The sequence below is a fragment of the Podarcis erhardii genome (genome assembly GCF_964252035.2).
Source record: "Podarcis erhardii genome assembly, chromosome: 1".
Lineage (NCBI taxonomy): Eukaryota > Metazoa > Chordata > Lepidosauria > Squamata > Lacertidae > Podarcis > Podarcis erhardii.
The window spans coordinates 24059547-24075147 of NC_138497.1; the positions used below are offsets into that span (position 1 = coordinate 24059547).

The 15601-nt window shown below is 42.7% G+C and overlaps 1 protein-coding gene across 1 annotated transcript; it reads right to left on the reverse strand.

The window, feature by feature from the left end:
• Positions 1 to 391: 391 nt before the first annotated feature.
• On the reverse strand, positions 392 to 14851 carry PSMC1 (proteasome 26S subunit, ATPase 1). Its single transcript, XM_081863786.1, has 11 exons — positions 14748 to 14851; positions 12473 to 12526; positions 11067 to 11163; positions 10003 to 10127; positions 8937 to 9122; positions 7339 to 7467; positions 5505 to 5601; positions 4315 to 4504; positions 3176 to 3327; positions 1983 to 2137; positions 392 to 723 (listed from the first exon to the last, which is right to left on the reverse strand). Exons 1-11 carry the CDS (start codon positions 14748 to 14750, stop codon positions 589 to 591), a joined length of 1323 nt encoding a protein of 440 aa, XP_081719912.1. The 5' UTR covers positions 14751 to 14851; the 3' UTR covers positions 392 to 588.
• Positions 14852 to 15601: the final 750 nt, after the last annotated feature.

Below are 15601 nucleotides of genomic sequence, written 5' to 3' on the forward strand. Positions count from 1 at the left end.
TACCACACTTAAGTACCCATTTCTTCAGCTTTTATCCTCCCTTTCTCTTTTGCAGTTTTATCTGCCTCTCTCTTTTTGTACATTTAGTGCTGTTTCTTTCCTCAATCACCTTTTTGTGCATCCCCACCCAGACTGGGTTTATGGCTCAACATGGCGCTTTCCCATAAGTGCCTGTCCCGTGACAGCAAAAAACTTAACACCTGAAATTTTGGAGATTCGTATTTGTGACTTAAGCTATTTACTTCTAGTTGCACCCAGGACTAAATGTAACCACCAGCCGTGGAAAAGTTATGGAGTCAATTGGTTTGCAGACCAAGAGGCAGGCAGACAGGCCAAGATACACATCAGAAACCATCATTGCTTAAAATCTTAACCCATTCATTCCAATCCATTTGGAAACCAAGGTTTTAATGGCAAATAAAGTGTTTAAAACTACAATGTGGAGGAATTCACTTAAACAATGCTTCAAGCAGCAAAAGCTTTTTCTTTCCGCCCAAGGCATTTAATTTCTCATGCTTTTCCTGTACTCTGAAAGGAAGGTTCCAATAATTTCTCTTGCCCCAGGACAAACAAACAAAAGGTAAAAAGTTACAGATAGAGGCCCTCTGGGGTGCCTTCTTGTTTCTTATAAAGAACATTCTCTTTTGATTTTTTGAAGTCTTCGTTTGTTACTTTCATTCTCCGTTCCCGCAGAGCCATCAAGCCAGCTTCTGTGCAAATAGCCTGCCAGAGATGGAAGCCTCTGGTTAGAAAATTATGAATCTCACTTTTATTCAATGCAGTGAAAAAATAATTTTCAGTAAGCAATACTTGCAATATTGTCCAGCTAGGGCAGCAATCCTATGCATACTTACTTAGCAGTAAGCAGCACAGCACTGGCAGAGACTTACTTTTAAATAAACCTGCACAAGATCGGGGCATAAGTCTGTCAAGGTTGGTTCATAGTTTAACTAAACAAAAAGGCAACTGGACTGTAAACACACAGTAATCTTTACATACTATTTTTGGTTCTTTCCATCTCCATACTGAGCTCTCACAGAAGCAGAGCCCAATGAATCTTTTCAGCATTTGAGTGAAATGCCAAAATCGAAGTTTTTACAATGAAGTGTCATTGGGTTTAAGCAAGAAAATGAAGGAGAGATCTTGTGAGTCAGCCATGGTGCACCCACCAGTGAAAGACAAGGAAGCAAAACAGGCCAGAGCCTTTTCAACTCTGCAACTCATCTCTTATCAAGACATATGAGCAAGTGTCTCCATACCTCCCTGTCTGAGCATCATACTCAACTGCAGAGGTCCTCTTAGTTTTCCTGCATTCGGGGTTAGCCCCCTTCCTATCAATTCCTCCAACCTGTGCCAATGCTGGCAATATTTCAGCTCTTGTTAAAGCATGCCTCATGAAACACACCCAAGCCTTTTCTGGTGGTTAATGTTAGGAATTAATTAAAGGGGCCCTTTTGATTATCAGTTGCATTTTATCTATCATATTGTGATTTTAATGTTCTATCCTTTTAACTTGAACACTTGAGATGGATTACAATGAATGCAAGGCCTTAGCTGCTCCCTCCTTCCCCACGAAAGGCATTCTGCAAGTGTCACTGATTCCTATAAGCTTCTAGTAAAATTTGGCAAAACATTCAAGAATTTCTTACCCTTGTTCCATGAGTTTTGGCCCCTCATACCAAAGACAGGCCCACTGCCAAACATCAATGACTTTCTAACTCAGGAGGAGGCAAAATAGCTGACCAACATGGGAAATACTTCCATGACACGGGACATTTGTTATCAGGCAAACTGGAAGATGCCAGTTCATATTTTTTTTAAAAACTAACCCTTTCAAAAATCAAGAATGTTCAGGTAACAGTTCCTCTAAAATCTGATAAAAATAATGGTGTTTGTGAGAAGGGATAAAACATATGAGGAAAGGAGGCTGAGATGATTCACTGTTAAGAGGAGAAACTTTAATTGGTTATCAAGCATCTTACCTTAATATCTGCACCAGAAAGATCGTCTTTAGCCATAATCAGCTCATCCAGTGTGACATCATCTGCCAAAGTCATTCTGCTGGTATGAATCTGAAAGATACGCTTCTTTGTTTTCTCGTCGGGCAGAGGGAATTCAATCTTCCTATCAATACGTCCTGGGGATTGAAAAACAAAATCCAGGCAGCTTAGATTTTTACTGAGATGGAAGGATTTCCTTGGGAGGTGGCTTCACACTGCGACTAAACAGTTTACTTCTTAAAAAAACAGTTTTATCCTGGAAATGATGGCATGCCATCTGAAAAGCAAATAAGCAACTGCAGCATAAACCATTTTGGGCACCTTCTACTCCACAGCTTATAGGGATGCAGGTGGCACTGTGGGTTAAACCACAGAGCCTAGGACTTGCCGATCAGAAGGTTGGCGGTTCTAATCCCCATGACGGGGTGAGCTCCTGTTGCTCGGTCCCTGCTCCTGCCAACCTAGCAGTTCGAAAGCACGTCAAAGTGCAAGTAGATAAATAGGTACCGCTCTGGCAGGAAGGTAAACGGCGTTTCTGTGCGCTGCTCTGGTTCGCCAGAAGCGGCTTAGTCATGCTGGCCACATGACCCGGAAGCTGTACGCCGGCTCCCTCGGCCAATAAAGCGAGATGAGCGCCACTACCCCAGAGTTGGTCACGACTGGACCTAATGGTCAGGGGTCCCCTTTACCTTTCTCCACAGTTAATATGTTCCCCCTGACTAATGGAGATAAGCATCCCCTGAGGTTAAATTTCATAAACTACATATTTCTCTTACATTTACACCCTGCCTTTCTTCCATGGAACTCAAGGTGACCCATTGAGGGTTTCCAGGCCATCTCCCATGTAGGTACTGACCACACCCTGATTTGCTCAGCTCCAACAAGTTTGTTGTATTATTTGTCTTCAGAACATACCCCAGGACCTAGCATGCAGAACTGTAACTGCTCACATCCCTCATTTTTCACGCCTCCCTCTCCCCGGCTTCTAAATCTAGATTATGAGCCACTGAGGGAGAGGAACTTGCCCATTTTTGCTTGGATAAAAGTGTCATGTCCAGTAATAACATCAATAAAGAGTAAGCTACATAAAGGAAGCAGTTTATTGAGAAACTGCAACACAGTCAATAGTCAAACACAAAAAAACAAGTGGAAATAATTTCCAACACAATGATCACCTGGCCTGATTAAAGCTGGATCCAGTGTTTCTATTCTGTTAGTGGCCATGATCACTTTTACATCTCCACGTGAGTCGAACCCATCTAATTGGTTCAGCAGCTCCAGCATTGTTCGTTGGATTTCCCTCTCGCCCCCCGAATTTGAATCGTATCTTTGGAGGAGAGAGAATAACATGAAAGTAAGTTGCATGCAGCAGTCTCCACAGAAGATCACATTTCCCTTTATCTCTAAATAAAATCACTGAGCAATCACAGGCAAATAAGTTATGGCACAAGCAATAGCTACACAGAGATCTCCCCCAACTTCTTTTTTAAAATTTCCAAACCCAGTGGATGAGATACCGCATTCCACTGGATGGGTAAGAGGCTGGACTCAAAGCTGGTAAGCTTTGCTTACTTGGCACCACATAGCTGTCGCAAGTCTTTTCTGCCCCTTCTCATTCCCCCTGCTCTCAGCTGAAATAGCACAAAAAGCCTTCAAGATGGGGAACAGGTGCTTTTACAATACCATCAGATTTCATGAGCATAATTTGCTCTGTTTAACACAGCTGCATTTCAGTAACTTCTATCTGGTCTTCCTTTGAAATTTTAAGTGACTGCCTTAGCCTCCAGTAATTATTACAACAGGTCTTACAAATGGCTCAGTTAGAGAAGTCTGAGAGTGCTCTGGCACCTATATTACATCAGAAGTTAGCTTCATAGCATCTTCAAACTTACTCCTACAATGAGGGGTAGAATTTTTAAAAAATGAAAGATGGGATTATCAGGATTATAGGCAACTTCTGGTTTAGGCACAGCCGAATTGACGTGCGATCACATACACGGTGCCGAACCTGGAAGGAGCCCCCAAACGTCATAAAGACGTCATGAAAAGGGGTGGAACGGGCGGAGCTGGCTTACATGTGCTCTACAAATGGACTCAGGGGTCCAGAATGGAACCCTCGCACAAAACAAGGATTGGCTGTGTAGCAAAAACACCTGTGAGCAAAAGGAAAGTAACCTTTGGGGAGCGCAGAATGCAACACAGCTCCTGTGTCCCAACTCCTATCATTGATTGACTGGAAAGAAAGGAAAAAATGAAACCAATTCACAGAATTGCATTTGTTACATCCCACATTAAAGCGACAACAATGTCCTACCTTTTGGTACCTATAGCATCGATTTCATCGATGAAGACGATTGACGGGGCATGCTCCTCAGCCACTCGAAAGAGTTCTCGAACAAGCTTTGGACCATCTCCTAGGTACTTCTGTATGAGTTCAGAACCAACCACTCTCAGGAAGGTGGCAGAGGTTTGGTTTGCCACTGCTTTGGCTAATAATGTTTTACCTGTTTGATTTCCAAAACACAGTTGAATTTAGAGCTTGCAGACACAGTGACTAATCTGCATTACACTGCTATGCATGCATGCAGTTTGGAACTATCCACAAGGTACCCATATTGTCTATGAGAAATTAACTTCTGAGGTTAGGCAATCTTACAATTCAGCTACAGCCTTGGAAGTACTTCAAAAAGGTTCCTACAACTTGAACTCATGCTTCCTGGGGGAGATGTATGCTTTATATTTATATTTTGCTGGAAGCTGCCTAGAGTGGCTGGAGAAACCCAGCCAGATGGGTGGGGTATAAGTAAAATAATAATAGTAGTAGTAGTAGTAGTAGTAGTAATAGTAATAGTAATAGTAATAATAATAATAATAATAATAATAATATGATGCTTGACTGGAGTGCTGGTGTAGAGAAGCTATTTAAAGGAACGTCTGGAAAACATGGCCATAACTGGTGAAGATGTTTTCTAAAAAAATAATAATAAATATATTCAAGGCAGTATACAGCCAAAAATTAAAACAACCAAATCAACACATAAAATATCCAAGTCAGTTTAAACCCCAAGACAATATAAAATAAAAACAGAACTATTAAGTAGACAAAGAGCTGGAAAAACATTTTGCAAACTCAACTTACAAAGGCACAACAGTCGTCAAAGACCTTAACCTGCCCCCAAAGATGCCAGGGAGGTAGCAGCCTTGGGCTTCCTTGCAGAAAAAGCTTTCCAGAGTTTCAGCACTGCAGCAGAAAAGGCACTGTGTCTTGTGGAGCCAATCTAGCCTCCACAGAAGATGGCATTTTCAGCAGCACCTCATATTAGCTTATCACACCCCACATTTCAGAACCACACTGTTATAAAGAACAATGCCAGAGATAGTAGCAAGACCTTATTGCTCCAGCCTCCAGGCAGAATATCTATGAGCTGTGTACCAATCATGAGGTGAAGCCTGGAGTGTCAACATTTAGAGACATATAGAACCAGAATGACAGAAGAGTAATACCTGTGCCAGGTGGTCCATACAGAATGACTCCTTTGGGTGGCTTGATACCCATCTCTTCATAATATTCAGGATGGGTCAAAGGGAGCTCAACAGACTCCTATAAGAAGAAGCAACAACATATCTATCTGTATATTAGCTCTTCCTAGCTGAAAAAAAAAATCACAGGCTGGGCAGTGAATTAATGATCAAAATTAGAATTTTCAAAAGTGAATGTTAACACTGAGTATTTTAAAGCAACAAATGCCGGCAACTCCAATGTTTCCAACAGACACCAGTGTGATGAAGGAGCTGGAGCGTCAAGCTGAGAAACAAGAGCCCCGAGAAACAGAGATCTGAAGCGTCACTCAGCTTGGATAGTCCCAGGCAATTCTCTGTAAGCCTAATTTCTCTTACAGGATTAAAGTGCACAATTTCTTTGCAAGTTGCTATAATACATACATACATACATGAATGTTTTTCACCATCATCTGGGTCTCAAAGTGGCTTACAATGATAGAAACATGAAATATTACAATATACAAAAACTTAAAACGTATATTAAATTTCAAACATTTAAAATCTCATAAATTAAAACACCAGAGAAGCTTTCATGAGGCAAAGGCCTCCTGAAATAGGGTGGTTTTAACTAGGCACCTGAAATACAGCAGGGACAGTGCCTGCTTGACTTCTAGTAGAAGGATATTCCATGGAGTTGCACCCACAATGCTGAAGGCACAACTTCTCACTGGCATGAGCTGTGCATCTGCTCCATGGGGGACCACTAATAGTGCTTCCTCTTATGATCTCAGTGATCAGCTTGGGACTTAAGGCAGTCCTTGGGGTTTCTTGGGCCGCAGCTATTCAGGTCTTTGCACAAGAACTGTGAACCTGGTCCAGTAGCAAAGAGCAAGCCAGTGCAGGTCTTTTAACACTGGTGTAAATGTTAACAGGCAAAAGCTTACAGTATTATTTATTTTAGGATTTATAAACTGCTCTATATTCAGAGAATACTCATATAAAACAGTACAGATCATATACAGTAAAACTTCCGTGAACGTCTGACTTGTCTAGCGTCCATTCCGGCAAACGAAGTACCGGAACGGATTACATCCGAGCTTGCCGCTTGCTCATGCACAGAAGTGCTAAATCGCGCTTCGTACATAAGTGCAAACCACTCCACGTGAGTGCGTAGATGCAGCGCTTTGCCCTGCGTCCTTTTCGGCTAATGGCTGGGGCTCCAGAACGGATCCCGGCCGCAAAACAAGGTACGACTATAAACAGTATTTTTAAAAAATGAACAAGAATTAAAAACTGCAGAGATAAAATATACTCGTTTTGAAAGGCTTGGGACAGAAAAAGATGATTTTTCAACAAACACTGGAAAACAGAACAGGAGGTTGCTTCATTTCTAAAGGAAGAGAATTGTAGTGGGCTGGTGCCTCAGCACTACAATCACATGCTCAAGCCGCAGGGACATGTGGCACCATCAAGAGAGATCATTACCTGGCCGCCTCTCCGCTAAGCAAAATACAACTGAAGTTCCTGCAATAGTTGCTGAATCAAGTAAATACCGGCACGGGTTTTTTATTTATTTCTTTTTTTAAAATTGTGACATAATCAAACGTCCTTCTTCTCCCCCCTTTTTTCTTCTTCCAATAATATTTATTGAATTCCCTACAAACATATTACATACTATAAAATCAATAAAACAAAAATAAGAAAGATAAAAAAATAAAAAACAACAACAGATATAACAAATAATAACCAAAGATATAACCACAAACACATATACAATGAAAATTAATTAATTAGTTAAACTTCCAACTTCTTTCATCAGTGCTGAAAGTATAAATACCTTTATTTCTTGAATCTGGTTATCTAAGCCTCCAATATCTGCATATGTCTCTTGAGGGGCTTTCTCCACCTTCATCACTGTCACTAAAGGATCTGTGTCATCCATGAGGACTCCTATCACAGCGTGGACCTAATCAAAACAGGCAGCAGCACCAATAAATAATATTGCATGTAATTCACTTGGGTCTGGGTTGGAGAGAAACAGCACATTTATCTGAGTGTTTGTCCCATTACTAGCAAGGAGGCAAAGCATAAATGTCATTGACATAGGTCTGTGGGCCAGCTCGCTTGGTCAAAATCAACGCCAGAAAAGGATGCCCAAGACCACCCCAAATCAGCAGCGACCTCTGCTGCTTCTGCCTGCTCCAAAGTACAGTGCTATCTGGCAGATCTCTACACCACAGCCAAAGTTTGTTTGTTTATTTATAATAAACTTACTGGTCGCTTGTCACCCAAAGGCTGCATAAATACACTGTACCATAGAAAAAGAAGAGGGGAATCAAATAAAACATATGCCATATCGGGAAAACAAAAAATGAAACACCAGCCGCCAGTTACAGTAACAGAATACATTAGCAGCACACAAACAAAAAAGTTCTCGCTCGGAAGAGTCAACAGCAAACACAAGTAACATAAGCTACTGAGGCCAGGTTTTGGTTGCTGCATATTGGGCCCTAAACATGTCTACGAATACAAATGCATGCAAGAAGAATAGTGTGATCTAAGTTACGAACAGGTACAATTCCAGCATTCCAACAGTAACTTCAATGAAAATGTCAACTGAATTTCAGACGCTGCTGCCAAACTGCTGCAGCCCTATCGGTCAACAGGGCAAGTTTGCTACATATCCAATTAAGCATGGCTCAGGCTACATCATTACACCATGCTGCAACACCAGCGACAAAAATTAAAAGAAACTGGTATTGTCTGCCACTTTCCATTGACTAAGCTTTCCAAGGGAAGTGGCAGAGCAGATGACAAGTAATTATCCTCTCATGAAAATGATTTCACAGCTGATCAAAAGAGGCACTTTTCTTTTTGCTTTTCTTCATACCTTTCCATTCTAATCCAAAGAAGCAACAACCTGGCGCTGTTCAAATCAGTAGGAATCTAGAATCTCATAACTAGCTGACCTCATGTGATCAGCTCTCTCTACACAGGGGTGTTTACTTTCTCTGTTGCCCTCCTCCGAGTTCTCCATTAAGTTTGAATCCTTTTCAAATTTGTCATGCCCAGACTACAGCAGGTAGTCAAAATGTGCATGGTGCAAACTCAAGACTGCAGCAGAGGGAAAGGCAAGAAGCAGGCTGGGCTGAGAACTAGCTCCATTTGGTCCCGTCTCTCTCTGAACTGTTTCTATTCCATTTTAAATATTGGTGCCCAAGTTTGTTTTCTTCTTCCTCCTCAACCTTTTTTCCTTTTGTGCCATGTATTTTAGATTGAAAACTGGCACGCAAGGATTGTCTTACTTGCTCCTGGCGGCTCTGGGAGATTTTTGAGCTTCAGAGTGGGGCACAATTTTTAAAGATAAATAAATATTAATAAATGTTACGCACTTTCAGAGGCAGACTACTCATCTTTAAATATGACAATAATTACCTTATGATTAAGCAGAACTGAACACCCTGGCTCCAGCAAATCCTTGTCTACAAAGGAGAGAATGCTAACATAGTGCTCTGATCCCACCGACGTAGACACGATAGCATGATTATCATCAATAATCTCCTCCAGTGTCCCTACAGACATCGGGGTCCCTCTCAGATCATCCACCTTTGATCTCTCTTCCTGCAAACAAAAATAAAATGTAGGTATGCATGGATTGACCATCACCCTGCCAACCTTCTATGTCTACAGTAGAGAAAGGACTGATAGGGCTCCATTTGGTGGCAGTCCCTACCTACATACAAGGGCCTCAAGCTAATTCCATTATGTTAGAACAGAAAGTCTGCAAATAGGCAAGATAGCAAGAATGTAAAACTGACAATAGGTTCTGCTTAAGTTTGTGCTTCTTAAAGTCCTAAGTAATCAAGCTTGTTTTATGCCACCCTATCTTACCTAGAGTAGGTGAGTCCTGTGCATCCTTCTCAATATAAATCTATATTGTATTGAGAACCTTGGATGTCATTTTAAATGGCTTTGTTTGTAAACCTTATAAATAGAAGAGCAAGCTAAAAATGTGATGCATTGGATTTTCCTTTCTTTCTTTATCTTTATTTGCCAGACCAATAGCTACTATGGTATACTAAACTTGCAATGTAGTTTCTTTAACACACTACCTGAGAACACCTATAGGGCTTATTCTGTTATGCTTCTAACAGAAACATGATTATTCTGCTTCATAGAATAGCTTGAGCCAATAGGACGAGGGAAAACTGTAGCCCTCCTAATGTTGCTGGACTACAGTGGATTTTCAAAGTGCAGAAATAACCCACGTCCATTTTGTTCTCCATATAATAAGCACAGTTTCAGAAACATGGCAAGGTCATTCACGATTCTGAACAATTTATTGTGGAATGAGATTTCCTCAGGCAACGCCTGTTTCACTAAATGAATAGAAGAGGCAGAAGGTAGAAAGTATACAAACAAATGGCTTGAGATACAGACTGGAGCAAGTTAATAACTGGAGATGGATAAGTACAGAGAATATTTGCCTCTCAACATATACCTCTTGCTTTTCTTCCAAAGGTTTCATCTGTTCCTGGTTCCTGATGAATTCTTCCTCCATCAAAAGGTAATCTTTTATTCTTTCCAGCTTCAACAGTTTGAGTCTGCACTGGGTGTGAGGGGTTACTATAAAGAAAAAGGCAAAGAATAAAAATATTCAAATTCTGTGAGTGAAGCTTTGGGGAAAACACTGGTATCTTCATTCTTTGGGATTGCCAACTAAATAGGATTTTTAAGCTCTAACCATTTGCCTGGGTTTCCTGCTTTCTACCCTTAGCTACTACTTTCCTGTGAATGCAAGGGGAGCTATCTTATTCTGAACTGCAGTGAGAAGGAGCTACTGTACTAGATGGAAGCATGTTGAGATTTCATGTCGAGACTCTTGTGTGGAGAGGTTATATGCCAGCAAGGTGCAGCAGAGTCTTCCGGTAGAGGAGCCATGATGATGATGATGATGATGACAACTTATTTTTGAGGGATAAATGTGTTCATTATTTACTTTACTTACTTAGGTTAGTATATTGCCCAACATCTTAATGTTACCACACAAATCCCATAAGAGATTTTAAAAACAAATAATCACAATAAAATTAGAAGAAATAAAACCAAGGGTAGCAAACCACATAAAACAGCATTAAAAAGCACTAAGAGCACAACTCTAACTATGTCTAACTCAGAAGTCCTACTGAATTTAGGACTTCAGCCTAAAAGATTTAGTTTCAAAGCAAAAGGATTATAACAAAGGGTGCCAGGCAAGCCTCTCTGGAGAGGGAATTCCACAACCAGTACAGTACCACTGAAAATGCCCTCTCTCCAGTAATCACCCACCACCACACCTCATTTGGTGAGCACACTCAGAGAAAGGCCTCTGAAAATGACCTCAGAGTCAAGGTAGGTGTATTTGAAAGGTTGTTTTAATATGGCTAAAATCTGCTCTGTGCTTCCAGTATTTGCACAGTAATCAGACTATAAATTCTAAAAGTTGAAAATGACTAGACACCTACAGGCAAACACGTCCTCTGTGATGGTCCCTTCCTGAAATATGCACAAACCAGCTGCACTTACCCAGTGGAAGTTTGCTGGCAGCATCTGGTCCCTTTGTCTTCTTCTTCTTTTTCCCCACTCGAGTTGGAACTGGAGGCTCATATTTCTTCTTCTTATCCTTTTTTATTTCAAGAATCAGGTAGAAAGAGTCAGAATGGTGAAAGAATTGACCCCAATGAAACCTGTGCAAGAGTTAGCAGTGCAGTGTGAAGAAATATGATTGCTGACCAGGGATGGAGACCTGTGGTCCTTCATATATTGTTGAACTACAGTGGTGCCTCGCAAGACGAAAATAATCCGTTCCACGAGTCTCTTCATCTAGCGTTTTTTTTGTCTTGCGAAGCATCCCTATTAGTGGCTTAGTGGATTAGCGCTATTAGCGGCTATTAGCGGCTTAGAAAAAGGGGGGGAGGGGGAAAACTCGCAAGACGTTTTTGTCTTGCGAAGCAAGCCCATAGGGAAATTCGTCTTGCGAAGTGCCTCAAAAAACGGAAAACCCTTTTGTCTAGCGGGTTTTTCGTCTTGCGAGGCATTCGTCTTTAACCACTAGTCATGCTGGATAGGGCTAATGAGAGTTGGAGTGCCACAGGTTTCCGACCCCTGGCCTAGACCAGTACAAGGAGAAACACTGAAGCAACTCCAATCTGCAACTCTTACCAAAAATCTGGGAAGCAAGTTATTAATACAGAGCTCTCTGATCAATAAACTACAACCACAGGTTTCTGACTGTGTCCTAAGTGACCTCCAAAGGTCCACTATAGACAATTTCCAAAGGTCCACTATAGACAATTTCAACTCCAGCAAACAGGCTGAGATAACACATCCTCCTCCATGCTGCTGTGATTCTTGGCAACTGGAGCTAATGCTTCACATCTTACTATGTATGGCCTTAGAAATCAAGATCCAGGTGGCTGGAGAAACATAGTGTGTCTCGGAAACAAATCAGCGCATAAAATGCTCACAATTTGTCCAAGAGGACTGCTACTCAGTTGGCTCCAAACAACAGAAGGCACAAAATGAGATGTATTAGTTATGCGGTTGGTAAGATTACTTAAATACTGCTATGGAAAGGACAGAGGAAGTTTATGTTGGTGAAAAACGTTTGTTTAAAAGTTTCTGATTACAAACTCTTGATAATCACTGTAGTACTAATGGATTCTAGATTATTAAATTCAGTATTTTCCTGTGTGTCAATGTAACACAATGGTGACTGATAATGTTTTATGATTAAGGCATTATCTATATGCAGCAAGTAAAGCCATCTACATTGCAAAAAAATGGGGATACTGTAGCACAAATTCAATTACACAATGATACACCCGAGGAAATGCTGCCCAATTAGCACAGAACAGATTTTCTAAACAAAATTGTATTGCCGCATTTCTCCAGGAATTACAACTGATAAAGACATTTTTACATTTTCTTACTTTGTCATCCTTCTTGCCACCTCCAGGACCATGTCCACCACTCTGACTTTGACCCTAATAATGGGAACAAACAGAAGATCAAATGGCATACTAAAAGTCAGTCTACTTCACATGCTTGAAATATACAGGGACCTCCCCCTCCCCCCCTTACACACATCCCACTCACGCAGAATCGCATTTACGCGAGTCGCCGCATCATAAACAAATAAATTGCCCTTCCCTTGACCAGTGGCACAGGAGGCACTTTTTCCTTGCCTCCGCCATCCTGGCACCAGTGGACCCATGCCCTCTATGGCCAGCTGCTGCAGCTGCACACACTAGCTCCCCTCAGGCAGGCAGGCCAGGCAGTGGCCCGAGCAATTTCCAGGGTGAATCTGTCTCTCTCCTCTCTGCGCACTCTCCCTATTAAAATGGGGGTTCTTCCCACATTACATGATTTCATTTATGTACACAGGGGCCCAGAACATAACCCACACATAAGTGTGGGGGGGGGGGAACCTGTACTAAACATATTGATATTCAAATATTTACACCATGAACCAAGTCCCATTCTACCTGTAAGTTTGTAATCCTATCCGCACATCTGAGGAAGCAAGTCTCAATGAATTCAGCAGAAATGACTTTTGAGATATTTAGGATCATACTGCATGCATGTTTAGGACTGCAGCTTAAGATGTGCAAAACAGATGCAAACTTCCAGCATCTTAATGAAATTGGAAGTACAGACTATGATCTGCCACACTGCAAAAGAATATAACTTTTAGTTTCAACAAAAATTCTTCACAGTGAAGTGCTTTTAAACAGTAGTTTAAAACCAAACTGACAAATTCTCAGTTGTGTTTGGAGAGCTAGTCATACTATCCTAGTGATATGCAGTCCAATCCTACATATGTTTACCTGGAAGCTTTATAATGTTCTGTGGGGTTGCTTCCAGGTAAGCGTGCATACAACTGCACTAAGGGCCAAAAGCAGGATGTCCTCAATTCAAATCACTCCACTACCATAACTGAGTAAATGGGCTTTCACAGCAACCAGGGCAGCTTACGATAAAAGCCAATGCGACTGCCCTGCACAACCAACCTTCCAATGAGAAGCAACCATGTGGGCTTTTATAAGTTAAAAGCTACTGCTGCGTTTTTTGTTTTGTTTTTTAGATCTGCCAAGTGGTTAAAGAGTTTTACCCTTTGACTCAACGGTCTCTTGGAATCACAGCTTTACTGGGGTAAACAGGACACAAAAACCTCCGTAAACAAACAATTCATATGCAGAGACCTGTACGCGTGAGCCACGATTCACACACATGTGAGGCATGAATACAGTGGGTGCTCGGGTTGCGAGCGTTATATGTGCGGGAAGCACGTCCGCAACCCGCAGCGCCCGCAACCAGCAGCGCCGTGTCTGCACACACGTGGGTCGCGATTCAGCGCTTCTGCGCATGCACCAAAACCCGGCCGTAACCCATTCCGGTACTTCCAGGTTCGGCGCGGTGTACAACCCGAAGTGTCTGTAACCTGAGGTATGACTGTATATTTGTGTGCATAAGGCATGTGAGATACTCAAACAAAAACAATTATTATTTCATTGTTTGTACCCTCCCATCTGACTGTGTTGACCCAGCCGCTCTGGGGCACAAATGTCTGTGCAGTCCAGTGGTACCTCCGGTTACGTACTTAACTCGTTCCGGAGGTCCGTTCTTAACCTGAAACTGTTCTTAACCTGAAGCACCACTTTAACTAATGGGGCCTCCTGCTGCCGCTGTGCCAATGGAGCATGATTTCTGTTCTCATCCTGAAGCAAAGTTCTTAACCCGAGGCACCACTGCATTGTATAGATAGACGGGCAGGTGTTTGTGTGTGTGTTTTCCACACCAGAGGCTGGCATTGGCAGATGCGACTAGTGGCCACATACGTCTCACTTTAGGCGTCACCACAACCGACGAGCGCCAAGGCCGTCACAGCCTAACTCTTGACAGCGAGCTCCCAGAAGGGGCCCGGATACCTCCGCGACCATCTTCGCCGCCGCAGCCCGGGGGCGGTGGTGGAGTGGGCCCTCGAGGCCTTCAGCCCCGCTCTTCCTTACTCTCTGGTCCCCCCCCGCCCCCATCCACCCCGCCTCGAGTAGGGGGCGGACCATGACACCGCATTAAATCCGCGAAGCCCACGCAGAGAGACGGAAGCGGCAGGATCCTGGTCCACCTCCCCTCCTCGCCACCTCTCGGTTTCTCCAGGGGAGGCCCAGCTGCGGGGCCCGCAGACCGAAGAATCCCCGGACTCACCATTCTGCTCACTCACAGCCGGCCGCCGGAAACTGAGCGGACCCTTGAAGCGCCGGAAGCGGAAGCGGGCTCGCTACGGGCCGCCGCGAGGACCAAAAAGCATGCGCGAAGCAACAGCGGAGCCGATAGGGGGCGGAGCCAAGGATGGCAGGAGCCTATCAAAAAGAAGGCTCGGGGAAAAGGACGCCCGCTTGTTTCTATGGGAACGGGAGAAAGGGCACTGTCGTAGATGTTTTGATTCCCTGGGGGTGGAGGACGGGTTGTGTGTGTTGCAGTGTGCCCCAAAAGGGTATATTTAGAAAATAAAATAAAAATGCTTTAAATGAGTTGATCTTGGAAGGGGCAGGAAACTTTTTGGAAGAGAGGGGTTGCAATGGAAAATCTCTTGGCGTGGATTTGGGAAGAGAAAGGGAATTAACATTTTGATAAATAAAGGATCGACGCATGCTGATTTACGTGCAAAAGCTCTGTTGTTTCGGTTAAAAAAATAAAAAGGATTTATGTGAAGTGCATGCTCATATTAAACGGCCTGCTGATGATCTGAAGAAAAATGTGTGCGCGTTGCCAGCACAGTTGAAGGCGATATGATTGGAACATGCAATAGTTTTTTTCTGATGCAAAGACAGGAGTAGCCTCAGATCTGAGTCGCTTTCCACGGCCCTGGAGCGAAGTGATCTCTGGTGGGTCCCCTCCTGCATTGGTGCCCACCACAGGGTGGGTGTGGAAAACACACACACAGAGTTTTAATTACATAAAATGCCTCATCTCGGAGCAACACTATATTAGGGAAAACTTGATAATTAAAATGGTGAATAATTTGCAGATATACCAGTAGGTTTAGAATTCTGTTAGAC